At 40.5% G+C, this 19,059-nt stretch overlaps 1 protein-coding gene across 7 annotated transcripts in view; it reads right to left on the minus strand.

Annotated features, from left to right (window-relative positions):
- FBXL17 (F-box and leucine rich repeat protein 17) overlaps window positions 1-19,059 on the minus strand; it is a 192,093-nt gene that overhangs the window by 95,190 nt on the left and 77,844 nt on the right. Inside the window, exon 9 of one of the 7 annotated variants that reach the window (XM_077347747.1) lies at window positions 16,459-19,046. The exons of the other annotated variants lie outside the window; for them this stretch is intronic. Coding sequence (XP_077203862.1) covers window positions 19,019-19,046 — 28 coding nt within the window. The 3' untranslated portion in view covers window positions 16,459-19,018. Of the gene's footprint in view, window positions 1-16,458; window positions 19,047-19,059 lie in introns of those variants that run through there. 7 annotated transcript variants of the gene reach the window in all.

Below are 19,059 nucleotides of genomic sequence, written 5' to 3' on the forward strand. Positions count from 1 at the left end.
GTGAAATAGCCTGGGGGTGGAATGTGTCCAGCTGTCCAAGTTGGAATAGGGCCAATCAGCAAGCCTGGCTACATCCCGACTGGCCCTGCCTATGCAGCTCCTGCCCTCTGTCCCTGGACTCTAGCCTCTTCGCTCTCAGATGCGCCTCAGTGCCTGGAGCCAGCAGCAGGTAAGGGGAGAGAGCCGTGGGCAAAGGGTAGTGGTTGAGGGCCTGCTAATGAGGGCCTCTTGCCCCGCTAAGCAGGGTGTGCTAACGAGGGCCTCTTGGCCTGCTAGGCTGGGTCTGCTAAAGAGGGCCTCCCAGCCTGCTAGGCTGGGCCTACTAACAAGGGCCTCTTGGCCTGCTGACTGCCAGCTAAGGAGCTGTGTCCCGGGCCTGCTAATGAGCTGGGTAGACCCTGCCCACCCCACTTGATTCGGCTGCAAGCTGTGGCCCAAAGCCACCTTAAGCTGCCTGGCCAGTGGACGGGACCCTTTCAAAGCTTGTTCTTAGGAACGGGCTTTGAATCTAGTGTTTATATAAGGAAATTACAGTTCTATAGGAAATTTCTGAGTCTTAAAATATATATGGACTCAGAGGAAGTATAGAATGTTTGAATTGGGGAGTTAACATATTTAGATAATTTTTACCTTCCTATAATATCAGCTTCCTGTATGTTATTTCTATGTCTTCCACATACCAAATGTCTTCCAACACAGTGGCCAAGAAGTTAACAAAGTGTTGTTATTTTTTAAACAGACTTCTTTTATCATTCTTAATTAGGAGGAAAAAAAGAAACAAGAATGAGTGCAAGTTATAATTCACCCCTAAACACTGCACCTGAGCTGGAGAAATATAATGGCTAGGTGTGTCAGACAAGGACTAGTGAGACTCAGGTTCAAACCTCTACTCCTTGAAGTTCACAGAATGACCTTGTCCAGGCAATTCTCTCTCATCCTATTTCACAGGGCTGTTGTAAGAATAAAATTAAGACAATCAATGTATACCACTCTGAGTTCCTTTGACAACGGGTGGGATAAATATACTTCATGCTTAACCTTTTCAAGTTAAATACTGATCACAGATCTTTATTTTTGTAGCCTGTCTATCCTGAATAACCCAGGGTGGCTAACAGTAAGTGAAAGAACTTCAGGGTAGTGCAAGATTCCCTCTAAGCTGTGAGTAGCCGTAAGACAGGAAGCCCTGTTCAGCAGCAATCTAGAGCTACATAGGATCTCACACTGCTTATTTTAAGATTACAGCAGCAGAAAAAATAACCTATCCTAGGTGATAACAGTCACAATAAATGTAAATGAAGATAACAACATATCTTGTCTCCACTTTTTAATAATGAACAAACAACCAAAACGCTAGAGTCTAGATTAGTACCGTTTTCAATGGAGCATTTTCATCAGTGGTTGTTTACAAATAATATGTAATGAGGATCAAATCCCTCAATAATCTATAAAGCTGATTATTTTATAACTCAATAGTTTTGATAATATATATATTGGCCTTTGACTCAAAGGTACGGCGAAGTTTAGATAAAAAACTGCTCAGTTGGGATAAAAAAATAGAGAGAATATTGAATAGTGGTCCTCCATATGATGAAGTTTAAGATATCAAATAAACCTTTGCTGGCCTTAAAGGTACCATTGGTCTCAAACTTTGTTCTGCTGCTTCAGATCAACATGGCTGCCCACCTGAAATCTAGTATAAACCCTGTTATCTCAATTACTATATAGTTTATAATATAATAATCACCCATAGTGTTGCCAGTATAATGATGATTCTGTGGCTATGAATATAAATAGGCACTCGTTTCAACTTGAAGAATTGTCTTTATTATTTTGCATGGTCCCTGTGAGCATCTTTTAAATAGAACACAGTTTAATGAATGAAAACTGATGCATATACATACTGCACTGAAACATGGAATACTACAATGCTGTTAATTATACCTTAAATGATGTGATTAGAGACAGCTATTTAGCAGTCACAAAACTGTTGGTTACTTTTATGGTATCTTAACCCAGATGATGAGATTACATTGTCTTGTTAAAGATATTCACATGTGCTCAGGTTTCTTCACTTAATAATTTAACCAATCCTTGTAAGGTTTTAAAGAAAACTGAAATATCACAGAGGAATGCATAAAATAAAATTGGTAACATTGAACCTGGCAAGCATTAACTGTTATTCTAGAAACCTTTACACTGTCAGAATGGAACATAATTGTGCAACAGAGGAAAATGTTATGCTTCCTCTATCCCAAACTGTAAGCAATGGATATTAAATTCATTTTGTTTTCAAGAGTACACTGGCCACGAGGGAACAATTCTCTCAGAATAAAATGATAACAATAGCGTACACATTTCTGTGCTCAGTGAATCACTGGAGGTATAGCCTTCTATTACCATACACCCTTAACAAGAGAAAGTCTATGTTATGTGTAATTTCTTGTTTTTATTTCTCGCCCCAAAGCTGATACAACCAGGGGTTTGCAAACTTCCCCTCAGGAACCTTGTATTTATATATATGCATGCACAGAAGAGTGATTGTGCATACTTCAGCATTAAAGGAGAACTACAGGTTTCAACAACAGCTTTATTAGGAATACATAACATGAAAACAAATTAGGCTAATTTCATCACTGAAATGTTATCACATAATTTTTAATAAAGAAGTCGGTCTGAGAAACTGTTCAGTAATTACAAGTTTTCTGTAGCTGGCATAGCTCTCTCCACATTTATTTGTAATTTTAGGGATCAGCTGGGAGGCTACAGGGCTGGAGGACCCACACACACACACACAGGTCCATTATTAGTGCTAGGACCAGGCTGGAAGGCTGCAACAGTGATGGTGATGTAGGAAAAGCCACAATATCTGTGATGGTTTTAAAAGGAGATAACACAAAGTCATAGGAGATATCTAATGGTCATGAATAAACCTATGATACATACACAGAAATTCCAGAGGCAAAATATCACTTAATGCCAGTTTCTGAAAAATAGTGAGGGTATATTACTGAATTCTTATCCTGCTGGTGAATTTTACTTCCTAAATGGACATAAAAGTTCATCAGCATAGTGGGACCTAAATGTTAAACCATTACAAAGACTTGAAATAGTCATCATTTAAAATAATTGGATTGGATATGTATTAAAATAAGCTTCTCTAAGGACACAAACCACAGTAACTATTTATATATTGTTGAAAATTTCTCTTTCTCTCTTACACTCATATCACTAACTGTAACTATGAACTATGGGTTCTTCCCTAACTTAGCAACCAACTTAACCACCTTTCTAGAAAAATACCATGACTATGGTACCGGTAATTGCCAAAAAGTCCAAGAGATTCAACAGGGATGCCCTTCCTATCATTCTTTCAGAGATCATCAGGCAGGGTGACTCCCGTCTGTTTTGGTTCCAAACCCAGGCCTGAATCCAGACTGAAATGGACTCAGATGATACATCTCTTCGAGACTATTTAGAATACACAATGGGGTTTTAATACACAAACAAAATGTACATGCTAAGGATGTCTTATGGCTAATTTATTCAAAAAAATACTTTGCATAATCAGACCAAGTCCTGCTTTCTTGGTAAGAGTTCAGCACTGGATGTTCCATCATAAATTGCTCAGGTTATCTATAATAGATCACAGATAAGTTCTCACTTGCTGCATCCTTGTGTGACTTAGTGAAACAGTTATTTAATATATATTCCACAGATACCAGAATGCAATTTTAATCCAATATGCAAACAAGTTTGTTGTGTCTGAAACAAGTTTTAGGGATGATACCTCATACTTTACCCTGTTTTCCATCTATAATTCTCCTATAAAATGGAAGCAATTAAAGTTATCCAAAATGTAGCAGTTAATACCTGATGGATTTATGTTCCACCCTACTATAAGGATCCAGGGCAGATCAATAATAACATCCTCTGCATACCCCACCTAGACCCTTGTGAGGTAGGTCATAAATAGAAGAAGAGTTGGTTCTTATATGCTGCTTTTCTCTACCTGGAGGAGTCTCAAAGCGGGTTACAATCTCCCTTCCTTTCCTCTTCCCACAACAGACACCCTGTGAGGTAGGTGAGGCTGAGAGAGCCCTGATATTATTGCTTGGTCAGAACAGCTTTATCAGTGCTGTGGCAAGCTCAAGGTCACCCAGCTGGCTGCATGTGGTTGAGTGCAGAATCAAGCCCAGTTCGCCAGATTAGAAGTCAGTGCTCCCAACCACTACACCAAGCTGGCTCTACAGAGAAAGACCACTTAAAACCGTTCACAGCTGAGATGCAGCAGTTAGTATGGCTAAGAGACTTAGGACAATCTTATGAAAAGCTTCCTAAGAAGGCAAGCATCACAAGATATAAATTGCACAACTTGTTTGTGCTGTTAGTTGATTAGAAACACTGTGGGGAAGTTATTCCTCTTTCTAATTTCCTTACTATAAAGCTGTGATTGGGTTTTGTGACATTCAAATTATGTGGTTTTTTTTTTTACAGTTTAATGATATTTTCCCTCATTTCCCCCATTCTCATGGGAGAGTATCTTTCCTAATCTCATCCTTCCATTCTACATAGATGTGCCAATTTTGGCGAATAAAATTCTGAATCTCTTCTTATGGCTCAATTATAACTTTAACATATCCCTGAACAGCATTTAAAAGACAAAGAACTTAAAACAATGTTCTATTTGCTGACAGTACAAAAATCTAGCTTACAGCTTCAGAAATTGATTTGCTAATAAATACTGTAAATACTTTTTCTGCCTAGGCCTAATTGGTTCAGGAAACTGTCCCAGTGCTCTGCTTTTCAATCATGTGGAAGTGGTTCTCATCTCCTCCATGCTACGATAATCCTAAACAACTACTTGTTAAAAACAAAATGCAGCATTAGTCTGCACCATTACAAAGGGTAGAAATATAAGAAAATATCATTATTTGTTTCATTTTTAAACTTATTTAAATAATCTTTTGTTCTCTCTTTACAGTTTACTTCTTATGGACTGTTCATCTGAATACATTTCTTTGTGCTGTACAAAAACATGAAAAATACATACTTATGAAACATAACCACATATGCTTATAATAAAACTAACCATTAAAGTTTAATATGAAAATAGATCTTATAAAAGGTAGCAAAGGAAAATGCAGAAATATTTAGCACCGAAATAATGAGCACAGCAAACAAATGGCCATAACAATAGCTGTTGCATCTGCAGTCAAGGAAAGTGATTGCTTTACAGCCTTTCTCAACTTTTTTACTATTGAGAAACCCCTGAAACATTCTTCAGGCTTCAAGAGACCCCAGAAGTGGCATGATCATGCAGAAATGGTTGGGAAGTATAGCTATGTGCACATCCACATGGGTTCCCATCTCCAGCATTGGCCACTAGAGGAGGGGAAGTTGACATGACCATATATAGTCATAAGGTAAAAGTAAAGGTATTCCCTGTGCAAGCAACAGGTCATGTCTGAACCTTGGGGTGATGCCCTCTAGTGTTTTCATGGCAGACTCAATACGGGGTGGTTTGCCAGTGCCTTCCCCAGTCATTACCGTTTACCCCCCAGCAAGCTGGGTACTCATTTTACCGACCTCGAAAGGATGGAAGGCTGAGTCAACCTTGAGCCAGCTGCTGGGATTGAACTCCCAGCCTCATGGGCAGAGCTTCAGACTGCATGTCTACTGCCTTACCACTCTGTGCCACAAGAAGCTCTATATATAGTCATATTACCTGATAAATTTTTTAAAATATATTAAAAAATCAATTAATTTCCACTAATTCCCAACCCTTCCAGGGTTGTCAAGAAACCTCAGAGTTTCACGAAACTCTGGCTTATAAGTTAAAGATAGTAAAATATAGGATAAGGGAAGGATTCAACAGCTCCTTTCTATTTCCTGCTTCCCTGAAGTCACACAGTGATATAGTGCCACAAATGAGGCAGTACTTAGGAAAGCAGAGTGCATGTGGTTCAGTCAGCTAAAAAAGAGTGCCTCAGGTTGCCATGTCACTCACCCCCAACATGACTGAAGGAGAGCAACACTGTACATCTCCTTGTGCACAAAAGGCTGGCATGGTCAACATAGGCACACAATGATATCCATACAAACATTCCACTATGAAACAGTAGCAGTTTGAGGAAAGGCAACAATCCAGAGTGTTTTTCGAACAACAAAGCACTGAATAAGAAGATATATAAAGCTTTTGGAAGGCCTGTCTTAAATAATACTGTTATAGTTTAAAGAAAAGCAGGATACATTGTCTCTGTACAGAAATAACAGAAACAGCACTACATGCAAAAAGAAGCTCATTCATTATTTTCTTCTGGAATCCAGATTTTATTATATCAGTTTATCTCTAAACAGACTTCATTATCTTATTTGGACACCTTTATTTGACCTACTTCTTCTATTCTCCCCGAGAAATTTGGTTCAGGGACTGCTACTATTTATTTATAAATGACCTGAAAGTGTGGTATTAAAATGTGTAGATGATATCAAATTGTTGAGGACAATGTAAGGGGAACTCCCAAAGGACCTCTCCGAACTGGTAAATGGGCAAAAAAGAGAATATGAAATTCAATGTAGTTTTGCCTAGAGGCAAAAAAATCTTAATTTTCACATATACACAATGGAGTCTGAGCTGGCAATGACAGACCAAAGAAGACCTTGAAACTAGGTACCTTGTTGAAAATGGCAACTCAGCATGCAGTAGTAATGCCATGTTAAAGATCATCAGGAAAGAGGCCAGCAATAAAAATGGCATTTTAGTAATGTCGTACAAAGTAATATCATACAAAAGAGTATCCTCAATTGGAGTATTAGATAAAACTCTGGTCACAGCATCGCTAAAATGATATTGGAGCTTGAAAAAATGCAGGAAATGACAATAAAAATGATCACGGGATTGGAGAGCTTACTGCACATAATAATGTGCTTGAGGCATCTTAGGGAGCCAGTTTCATACAGAAGTTAAGAGAGGCAGCTTTTAATCTGGCAAGCTAGGTTTGATTCCCCATTCCTCCACATATGGCCAGCTGGGTGACCTTGGACTAGTCAGTCCTGAGATAGCTTTTCTTACAGAGGAAGCTTGTCAGAGCTCACTGAGCCCCACCTACCTCACAGAGTGTCCGTTGTGGGGAGAAGAAGGGTAGGTGATTGTAAGCAGCTCTGAGACTTCTTAGGGTAGTGTAAAGCAGGGTATAAAAACAATTCTTCTTCTAGTTTTGAAAAAAGGAGACTATGAAGAGGCATGATCGTGGGATGGATCCAACACAATATATATGCTTGCACTAGAGCCCTGGAACACAGAGAAACACAAGAAAAAGACAGCAGTGGCTGCTTGCACTAAGCCAGACTTATTGTAGCACCAATTTCCTTTCTGCCTGTGTATGGGTGGTATACAGGCTCCCACCATTGTGTTACCTCACACCTAATTTTCCCTCCAAAAAATATCTAACTCTGCCTATTCTTCACTTCATTGGAATATATTAGAGGCACAGGTGGCATCATATTTTTGCATCCAGTGAACATCCATTTGGAAACAGCTGCTACATTGAGATAAGACTTTTTGAGGAACTTTCAAACAGAACAGGTAAAGGGTGACTCAATAGAGTGGGTACCATGCAAGCTGTGTCCAATTGAGTCACCCTTTACCTGTTCTCCAAATTCCAAAAGTGCTCACAGGCTTGACAAGGCTGAGAAGTCCTAGTATAGAAAAAAATGTGGGGCGGGATCTTCCATAATGATAAAATTTGGGTCACCGCATAAACCTGTCAGTAGATATGCAGGGGGGGAGGCAGCTACACATACAAGCAGTCAGCCTGTGGAACACACTGCCACAAGAAGTTTTTCTGATTATTAAACTTAAAGAAGATTTAAAAGGCAAATGGAAATATTTACGGATAACAAGTCTCATGTTTGTTAGCCATGATAGCCAAAAAGGACTTCTGCCTCTGACTGCTAAAAACTTGGAAACAATCAATGGGTGAAGACAGTTGCCTATGAACTTGCTAAGGGGTTTCCCTGTGGCTTCTTGACAGGCCACTGTTAGAAACAATAGACTGGACTAGATAGATTGTTGAATTGATCCAGCATCGCTACACATGTTTTGTTCTAATCAAATGACAGTAACCTATGCAAATTCAGGGGGAGGTGGATCTATTAGCATATCTTAGAAATATCATGTGGGATTTTTAAAATTTATGCACATTATAACCTACTATAGTAAATGTAGATTCAAGTGAGTAGCCGTGTTGGTCTGAAGTAGCACGATAAAATCAGAGTCCAGTAGCACCTTTAAGACCAACAAAGATTTATTCAAGGTGTGAGCTTTTGGGTGCTTGCACTCGAAAGCTCATACCTTGAATAAATCTTTGTTGGTCTTAAAGGTGCTACTGGACTCTGATTTTATAGTAAATGTGTTTGTTAGTCACTACAGAATGGGCATGAGGGTGCTTTTTGGCAGTTTTTGTTTTTGTTCTTTTAAATCACTCAACATTCAGATGCTAAGCTGCAACTTCTCAATTGTGCTTATTATAGTGCCTTCTGTAGATTTCATAAACAATACTTTGTGAACAAGATCTCTTGTAACAATAGCACTATTCCAAATGTGAAACTAAAATACACTCAGAACAAGATCAGAATCTAAGGTTCTAATTTCAGAAGTTTCAAGACTATTAACTTCATGGTAGTTTTAAAGTAACATTTAATATGATCACTTCCCCAGAGGAGTATTTGAAGCTGTGAAAGATCAGAACTTCTGCACATTAGGCTCTATTACACCAAGGAAGGAAGTGACAAAATATACGTGCCTGAGCCCAACAGTTATTAAATCTCAATGGTGACCTTTCCTAGATAGCACACAGATTATGCAGCTCTGGCAACATCACTTAACTATCCTTCATTTGCCTGGGCAGTTTATCACTTAATTACAGGCAGCTAATATTACATTTCCTTTACCTTACTCACTTCCATCAAACAAACCCCACAATCATTATACATACCAGATGTTGAAGCAAACTTTACTATAGACCTTCTGGTCCCAAGACATGGATGAATGACCTGAAGGTGCCATTTGGACACTATACAGCAGTGAGACTGGCATAGTCCTCTCTCATTTGTCCTCTGAACATGGAAGGCAAGCTTTGTCCTTTATCCTTATAAAATACTTTTATGGAACTCAAAGTTAATGGTGTCTATAGGTCTATGAAACCTCTTATGGAAGGGGCTTCCCATACAAATTCCCAGACAAAACCTGGGAAAACCTCTTGAATGCAAAAAAAGAAAAAAAAAAAAAAGGAGAAACCTTAGAGAAGCTCTGTACAAAAGCTGAAGAATTGGGCATGAGAATTTAATTGCCTGTATCTGCTATATAGCAAGCTGTCCTAAAGAAAGAACAAACAGTTTTAATTCCCTTAGATTCCCTTAGAAACCCTACTGCAGAAACTTATTCCCTGATCCCCTAATGTATGAAACTTACAGGACAGGGTGAAAGTTAAAAATTCTGTTCTCTTAGTTCAGAGTAGAACAGTCTGAATCTGCTGGGGTGTAGAAAACTGACATGTCACCAGGGTCGGGGAGAAATTTCACTTCATATTACTTCACATTTGGAAGAAATTTCTTGGCCACTATGATGAAGCAAATAAGAATGTTAGTAAACAATAAATTTGAAGTAGTTGCTTTACACAGAGACTTTAGTGAGAGGAAACCTTACATGCTACCCACTTAAAGAGTAAATAGTAACTCCTTGGGGGGCAGGGTCAGACCCTTAAGATTTATTTGCCTTGGTGATTCATTCTCTAACACAGGGTTCTCCAGGAGAGGCTGACAGGTGAATAAGGTGCCATTAAAGGTGCCCTGGTCCTTCTGCTGCTTTTAATTAAAACTCCACTGAGGCAGGTTGGCTGCTAAAGAGGCCCACCCTCTTGAACCAGGAAGGGAGAAACTTCTACTCCTGCTTTAAGAACCTCCTACGTATGGAGTGAAATGGCTCACCACCAGTTCAGCCTTACAGTGGAGGGACACACCCACCCACTGTTAGGTTGAAAGCCATTTAAACCTAGCAGCCTTGTAGGTTTACCCATCATCCTGGAAATTGGGGGAAGCAAAACAGACTGGTGAAATGGGTGTCAGCTATTTAAACTTAACTGGCTGGTAAGTCTGCCCATTAGATGTTAGGTTTAAATGACATTAACCCGTCCCTTTCTCTCCCCCCCTTCCAAATGGGGGAAAATGAAACTGACCAGTAAAATGGCACAGTCATTTCAGCCTAAAAATGAACAGATGCCCCCAAACTGCTGTTAGGTCGAAATGCCTTACAGCCATTTCAACGTAACAGCCTAGTGGGTCCATACATCAGCTGTTAGGCTGAAATGACCATGAGCCATTTAACCCTTCCCAAGCAATCTACCTTTCTCACAGATGCAACAAGCTGCAGCTGGAAAAAGAGGGATCCAAACTGTCCAGCTCGGTTTAGTGGCCACCATGAACCCATTGTTAGGAGTCTAGGTATGATCCTGGATGCCTTCTTGCATATAGAGGCAAATGTGTTGTGTCTAATTTTTTAACATCATCAGGCATGCAAATTAGTTCCCTATCTATCAATATTCAACCTAGCCACTGTGATTCATACAACAATCACCTCCAGACAAGGTTACTACAATATGTGATATGCAGAACAACCTTGGAGCTGCTCCAGAAACTCCAACTAGTCCAGAATGTAGTTGCATGGGTCCTTACTGGGATCCAGTGAAGAGCCTCTATATGACCGGTGCTCTTTCAGCTGCACTGGCTCCAATGAGAGATCAAATTGGATTCAAGATTTTGGTCATTACCTTTAAAGCCTTAAATAGTCTGGGACTACTGAATCTGTGGAGAGGCGGTACCCCCCAAAAAGCAGGCTTGCGGTTACCTCTAACTGCTGTTCACTGAAAGATCTCCTGTGCAGGCGCACATGGGACTTGTCAGGAGCCAGCTCATGAAGGCTGGATGATTCTTCATGACTTCTATACAGGCCCACATGGAAGAATAGCAAGATAACTAACCATGTCCATGGAAGATTGTCTGCAATGTTTCTCAACTGAATATTCTGGAAGTGTCAGAGGCTTGACATATTTCAGTCCATGTTGTCCACAAGGACTGAAATATGTCAAGCCTCTGACACTGATGCTTATGGCATCCTCAGCAGTGAGTTGACCTCAGTGGAGCATTGTAGCTCAGTACTGAGAAGAAACACTATTAAGAACTTGCTAGTGCTAAACATTTGGGGATTGTGTTCTTCCATATTATAGAAGCATTAATAACACACTAGAGCCTCTTGTGGCGCAGAGTGGTAAGGCAGCCATCTGAAAGCTTTGCCCATGAGGCTGGGAGTTCAATCCCAGCAGCCGGCTCAAGGTTGACTCAGCCTTCCATCTTTCCGAGGTCGGTAAAATGAGTACCCAGCTTGCTGGGGGGTAAACGGTAATGACTGGGGAAGGCACTGGCAAACCACCCCGTATTGAGTCTGCCATGAAAACGCTAGAGGGCGTTACCCCAAGGGTCAGACATGACTCGGTGCTTGCACAGGGGAAACCTTTACCTTTACCTTTAATAACACACTAATGGCCCCTTTATTCTTACTAGCTCTTTGGCATATTGCGCACTAGTCTAGCATCAGTGCCCTCCCTACACTGTTTATTTCTTCATACAACTGCTCCTTTTTTGCATTTGTTATCTTCCATTCATTTATGACATCTTAAATAAAATTAAATGTGGAATACAGTTTCAAAACACACATTTCCTTTGACATTGTTTCCTGTACAAGTCACAGCTTTAATTTGCCACTAAACAAAACACATACAGAATGTTTTTTTTTTTTAAAATGGGTGCTCAGTTATCATGTTTGGAATATTATTTTCTAACATCACTAATTCTACTAAAGATCCTTCAATCTTCACACTGTCCTCATTTTCAGACTTTCCGAGGCACTATTCTACTTATGGCCTTGATTAACTTTACAGTTTTTCCAATGTATTTTTTACTCAGTGGAACAACCACAAAGGTTTTTCCACTGGTTAGAGCTCCCCCTACTGTTCAACATGAGTTCCTTCAGAGCTGGCTGGCTCTTTGTAGCACTACCCTGCCTATAATGCAGCAGGTCTAAATCGTCTCATGTGCAACAGTTCAGTTAAACATGCAGCAATCGGTACCAAATATTTATCATTTTGACAAGCCACTCAGATGTTTCAAATAAGAATGTTTTTATTTAAAAATTTACAAAACATTCATCTACAACTATACATGCAAATTTAGGCTTAACATTATTGTACAAGATATCCCCCCTTTAAACTGTAGATGATCATAGAATCATAGAGTTGGAAGGGGCCATACAGGCCATCTAGTCCAACCCCCTGCTCAACGCGGGATCAGCCCAAAGCATCCTAAAGCATCCAAGAAAAGTGTGTATCCAACCTTTGCTTGAAGACTGCCAGTGAGGGGGAGCTCACCACCTCCTTAGGCAGCCTATTCCACTGCTGAACTAATGATGGTAACTAGATGTTAAAAACACCCTTGAATTAAAGCTAAATACTGCTGACAGTAGCTAGAAGGGAGGGGGAAAACTACAATGAACTTTCTGATTTTCCAGCTTTCAACTATATCACCACAAAACTGACCCCCCCAAACAAAAACAAAACTGTAAGAAGGCAGCCAATCCTGATGCACATTTTCTTGGGATCCAGAATGTATAGCTCTGGAATGTATAGCTCCAATATCATCACAAACGACTTATTACATTTCATATGAGTATCAACATAATCCCACACACTATCTAGGTCTTCCCATCTGCTCAATTATCACCATTCTTCCTAACAGCAAACCTGATAATTCAATATCTTTCTAATTCCATAGAAAAATACCACTCTGTAATTGTTTAAAAAACCTCAAACTGCCTAATGAGACCACTGCTCTTTAGGAGGTACATCATATGGAGGGAGCTGAGTGACAGTTAAAGAAAGAAAGGGGGAGAATTAGTCTTTCCAAGCATCTAAGAGTTTATTATATCCTGAAGGAAGAGGTTCATATGCCCCACACAGCAAAGGGAGGATATGCAAAGATACTCCCCTTCTGTACTGTACAACTCAGCTAAATGAGCAGCTATAATGCGAGGCTGCTTAAGTTCCAAGCTAGATGTAACTGTCCTGCAGTTTTTTGGGGGGGAGGGATTTCAAACTGCCCCCCTCCAACTACACAACTCTTCACTAGCACGAAATTGTTTGTTCTAATATTCAAGCTAATATTCAAGCTGAGTATCTGCTAGAAAGGTAAGAAAATGAGATAATCCACAAATATCAGGAGTATGTGCATACTCTCTGGATTCAGATATGCAGAATGATCTAATAAGTCTCATGACTAATTTGCATGCTAATTCCAAACCAGGGACCCACTGAATTGCAAGCACATAACATGAAGAAAGGGAGACTATGATCAGACCAAGAAACCAGGAACAAGAAATACTGGCTAAGCACAATAAGTTTATTACAGTAACAAGCCAATGGTCACAGCCATGGAGAATTCTTCTCTTACACTGAGTGATCACTCTACTGTTCACCTCAGCATGATTGAAAAGAAAAGCCAATGTAGGAGCCTTGGCATCCTTCCTCTATGAAGTAACAGCACATCCTCCAAAATGTAGCAATAATTCAAAATCCAGCAGGTTGAGTCCTGAAACCTACCTGTGGATCTCAATTTATGGACTGAAGAGAACTGCTCTAGGAAAGATGGAATTTGATGGCAGTCAAACCAGTTCATTACTTTAAAACAAACAAAACCCAAAAGTAAATAGACTAAGAAAGACCGCAAGAGTGCATAATATCTTAAAGGTGGGGATTTGGGTTATATGCAATATTTATATAGATGTCCAATATGTTATCTACTGAGAATCCAGAATTTTCAGTTTTGTTCTGCAGAAGGTTCTTAGCTGGCCCTGAGCACATTCATGATTATGACCAAAAAAGAAAGACAAGGATTTGCTTATAACAAACTCCCCCCTCCCCAATAAACAAGCAACAAATCTCTCAGGGCATCAGATGCCAATTCCATGTTTAATTTGGCCAGCATCACTGGGAGCAGGAAAAAAAAAACCTTTGCTTAATCTGCTTATATAAGAATCTGCATTTTAAATGCGATGCTAACCCGAAACAGTTAATGGTTGTGTACTAATGCAAACTGTCCATAAAATAAAATCTAGCTCATCTGTACACCGCCCGTGGCGCCGCGGGCGCCACGGACTAAATAAAATAGTAAGGGGTTCTGGGGCGGGATGTGTCCGGGATGAGGAAGGGTCCGGATTGGACCCTTCCTCATGACAGACAATCAGAGGGACCAATCGGCAGGCGCGAAGCGCCTGCCGATTGGTCCCTCTGATTCCCAGCCTCAGTAACTGCGAGCCGCGCGCAGCGCGGCTCGCAGTTGCTCCCGGCCTGACGAGTCAGGCCGACCCCTGAGGGAGCCCCCGGCAAGACTCCAGCCGCCGAGACTCCAGCCGCCGAGAGGGAACCACGGCCGGGCCGCGCCCACGCGGCCCGATCCGCGGGCGCGGCTCGCGGGTGCGGCCCGATCCGCGGGCGCGGCTCGCGGGTGCGGCCCGATCCGCGGGCGCGGCCGGGCGCGGCCCCGCGGGCGCGGCCGGGCGCGGCCCCGCGGGCGCGGCCGGGCGCGGCCCCGCGGGCGCGGCCGGGCGCGGCCCCGCGGGCGCGGCCGGGCGCGGCCCCGCGGGCGCGGCCGGGCGCGGCCCCGCGGGCGCGGCCGGGCGCGGCCCCGCGGGCGCGGCCGGGCGCGGCCTGATCCGCGGCCGTGGCCTCCTGGAAGCAGCGGAAAGAACCAACCCCCCCCCAGCCGCAGAAGATCAAATAAACGCACAGGACCCGCCGCAGCCCAGCGCACCACGCCTGGGACTCCCCACCAAAAACCAGGAGACGCCGAGGAGCCGCCACCCGCCTCCTCTTTCAGGTAGCCTGTCCCTTGCTCTGTCCCTCGCCTGCCCCTCGCTCTGGTCCCTGCCTGCTAGCGCCCATTGTCTTCTGGATACAATGGGCTTTTTTACTAGTACAATAATATTAGCTAAAATACCAACTACTTACTTCTGCTTAAAATGTTTAAAATCTTTGTACATATTATTTGAATAACACATCAAAATTACTTCTTTTATGCAAACCTTATCACATTTGTGCGGGCATTGTGATTTTATGTTTTGTTTGTTTGTTTCCTTGGTAATCTTTTTGTAAATAGCAATTTTTCAAACAGTGTTTAGGGAGTTCCCCCCCCACACACACTTTTAACTGCCAGCAGCAGGTGATTCTTAAAAGGAATTTAATGAGCTAAATCTGTAGTCTACCCAAAATGATAAGGTGATGCAGTAAAATAATTTGTGTCTAAAAGTTACAGATGTACCATATTGCATGTGTCAAGCCAATCTTCAATCTTTTGGCCCTCCAGAGATTTAATTCACAAAACAGCAGGTCATTATAAATAAATATCAACTCTATACAATGTGCTAATTACTTTTAACTCCACTATTTACATAAATAATTCTTTTGCACATTTGGAAAATAACTGCAAGTTATTAACTGGAAAAGAACATTTTAATGAAGTTTTATTTGTTTTATAAACGATATTTTAAAAAGAAATAAAACTCAAGCAAAATGTTATAGAAACAAATGTTTAACAATCCCATGCCCCATCCCATGCCACTTTGAAAACAGAGACTGAAATTATTTTGGCTTGATACAGGTACAAAGTGCCTGTAAACAATCATACTATAATTTTGGTTTTATTTATTATTCATTCAGTTTATATACCGCCCTTCACTGTGATGTCTTGGAGTGATATACATACACACTTCAAGAATAGGTAACTGATACAGTATAGATTATTAAAATGTCCTTAAGTAATGATACCATTCATACAGGTAAAAAAATAATATAACAAATGTTTCTCAAAAGAGAGACCCAAAGTAAACTTAATTATAAATCTCATAAAATCTATGCTTTAGTCACCAATTAACCTGAAATTTAGGTTTAGAATATATCTATGTAATAATTACAGAAGGCTTAAGGATATTAAGTCTATTTAATTGATCATTTTTGTTTTCTACGTACTGTTTAATGATTTATAAAAGAACCAGGCAATTGAGCATGAATGAATCCCACAAAAATGGGATGCATTCACAATAATGTACCAACTGTACAGCTGTAGTACAATTCAATACCAATTTTTGCCAATTATACATATCACAAATAGTTCTATGAGTTATAGCAAGAAATAATTTAGCATTTAAACTTTCCCAAAGAGAGCAATTCCTCCAGCATTCCCTGAAGTGTGACCCAAGAAAATGGGGGGGGGGAGGCAGAAGGATGGTGCTAGAGCAGGGGTAGTCAAACTGCAGCCCTCCAGATGTCGATGGACTACAATTCACGGGAATTGTAGTCCATGGACATCTGGAGGGCCACAGTTTGACTACCCCTGTGCTAGAGGCTTATTCTACAGCTTCAGCAGGGTAACCGTTATCACTGAATTTATCTCACAAAAATATGAGTGACACATTATTTTGTTACAACTTTTATTAATCCTGAAACATGAGAAAACTATCTGGTGATCCCTAGCAAATATGAGGAAGTAGGAGGTATTTCAGTGAACAATTACATTAAATAGGGTTAAAGAGAGAATTTCCCCCCAGGATCAGCAAATAGACCATCCCTTAAAGCTTATTTTTAACAGATGAGTCAAGGGAGAAAAACATTAAGAACAAATTTAACAGTTTGGCTTGTATTTTACATGAACAGAGGCACCCACTTGCTTCCAGATAGATAGATAACAGATAAGATAGATGTCAGAGAGAAAGAATCACATCACACACACACACATATATAGTGCAGGCACCAGTGCTATAGTCATATCTATTAGCATTATAGCACAGAGCTTAAGAAGAGAAAAAGAGTCAAGACTGCGGAACGCCATTCTTCATGCTGTAGACCACATAACAATAGAAGGGTCAAACAGCCATCTGGCACATTCATTTCTACTCATTATAGTTGCCAGATTTTACAGTACATGAATCCTGAGAAGAGACACACAATGAAAAATTGTGCAATTAATGGATGTGGCTAAGGGTTATCTCTCTACTACAGCACTGACTGTCCGTAATGGAGGAAGTCTGAACTAATACCCAAGATTAAATGTATACATCCTTGAAAATGTGCTATACACTGATGCACAGCATATAATTGACATAATGATTCTTCAAGGCCACAAATGTGGCTTTCTCCCACTTTAATTGGTGACAATTAAATGGACCTTTTCATTATACTACTAACTACCGTAGAGCAATGGGAGAAACCTCTACTCTCCTACAAATTTATTAAACAAAAAAAAGAACAAGAATCCTAGTGTAAAGCTTTATTCTGAGACAGAGCAGAACAGAGACAGCATAACAAACAATAAGATTTAATTTCTAGCAAAAAACAAATACAAAAAGGCTAAATGAAGACTTTTTTGCACAGTATATTTCAATGAAAAAATGGCTAATTGAATGTTCCCTATCACGCAGAATATCCCCTTATCTTGTCATACACACACATGCACTCATTCATTCAAAGGCATTCTGTAGCTGATAGTTGGAGTATATAATGAACAAGGGAAATATATTCAGCATTTTGGGTACAGAACATAGAAATGCACTTTTTATACAACCAAGGGTTTTTCAAAGTAGCAAACTAGAGGCTAATATAGAAAAATGCTTGCCAGCAGAGAACTTTCCCTTCAAGTACAGTCAATAACAATAAAGGGCCACGTGAAAATCATATACAAATTTATTTTATTCATTTCTACTCCTTTTCAAGCCATTTCAGGGTCCCTAGGCAACAGATAATAAAACATTATACATTTCAGTTATGAAATCATTAAACATTTCAGATATGTCAAAACAGTGCTTAAAATACAAATACATATAAAATATTTAAACAAATAAAAACATAACTAGAAGAAGAAGAAGAAGAGTTGGTTCTTATATGCCGCTTTTCCCTACCCGAAGGAGGCTCAAAGCGGCTTACAGTCGCCTTCCCATTCCTCTCCCCACAACAGACACCCTGTGGGGTGGGTGAGGCTGAGAGAGCCCTGATATTCCTGCCTGGTCAGAACAGTTTTATCAGTGCTGTGACGAGCCCAAGGTCACCCAGCTGGCTGTATGTGGGAGAGTGCAGAATCGAACCCGGCATGCCAGATTAGAAGTCCACACTCCTAACCACTACACCAAACTGGCTCTCTTATAACTACATATAAAAACACAAACAGGGAGAAGGGCTAATAAGAGTTAGTGAGAGAATGCCAAGCAAAACAAAAGCCTTCACCCACTGGGCATAAAACATCAGAGGGAGGTAGAGGAATCTCCCTGGTGAGGGACTTCTAAAGTTTCAGTGTCACCGTCAACCTTCAGTGTCACAGGTTCCCACCTGTCTAACCCCAAGGAGGAAAAATCTCCTGAACCAGGCCTTTAGAAGATTACTGCAATGCATGGGGAAGATGGACAGATTGGAGTTAGGCATCAACAGACTTTTGGTGATATAACACTATTAAAGTCATAATAAAGGAACTGCCTTATACTAACTCAGTTCTATCTACAGTGACTAATTGTAGCTTTCTGAAATTTAAAACAGAGGCACATCATGAGATTGAGACAATTTTTGTCACTATATGAGTCTGTACAGAGGCCCTGTGTTTTAACCATAATGCCATGAACAGTAGGTCCAGGGGGGGGGGGGATGGTTCAGCACCCTTCCCTCCCCTAAGGCTTTTCTTCTGCTGTATTATAAACTACTTTTGAAACTCTTGGCTTTCAACTTTGGAACCAAACTATCCAGGAGAAAGATATTACAGAGAAACTGAAACTGTATTTCAAAATATATAAATATACAGCCCTTTTGTTTTTAATTGCTGCATTTAGATAGAAATAACATTTTCATGGAGGCCTGGAAGATCATTGTCCATGGGGTCACGATGGGTCGGACACAGCTTCACACCTAACAACAACAA

Source organism: Paroedura picta, chromosome 7, assembly GCF_049243985.1.
Source record: "Paroedura picta isolate Pp20150507F chromosome 7, Ppicta_v3.0, whole genome shotgun sequence".
Classification (NCBI taxonomy): Eukaryota; Metazoa; Chordata; class Lepidosauria; order Squamata; family Gekkonidae; genus Paroedura; species Paroedura picta.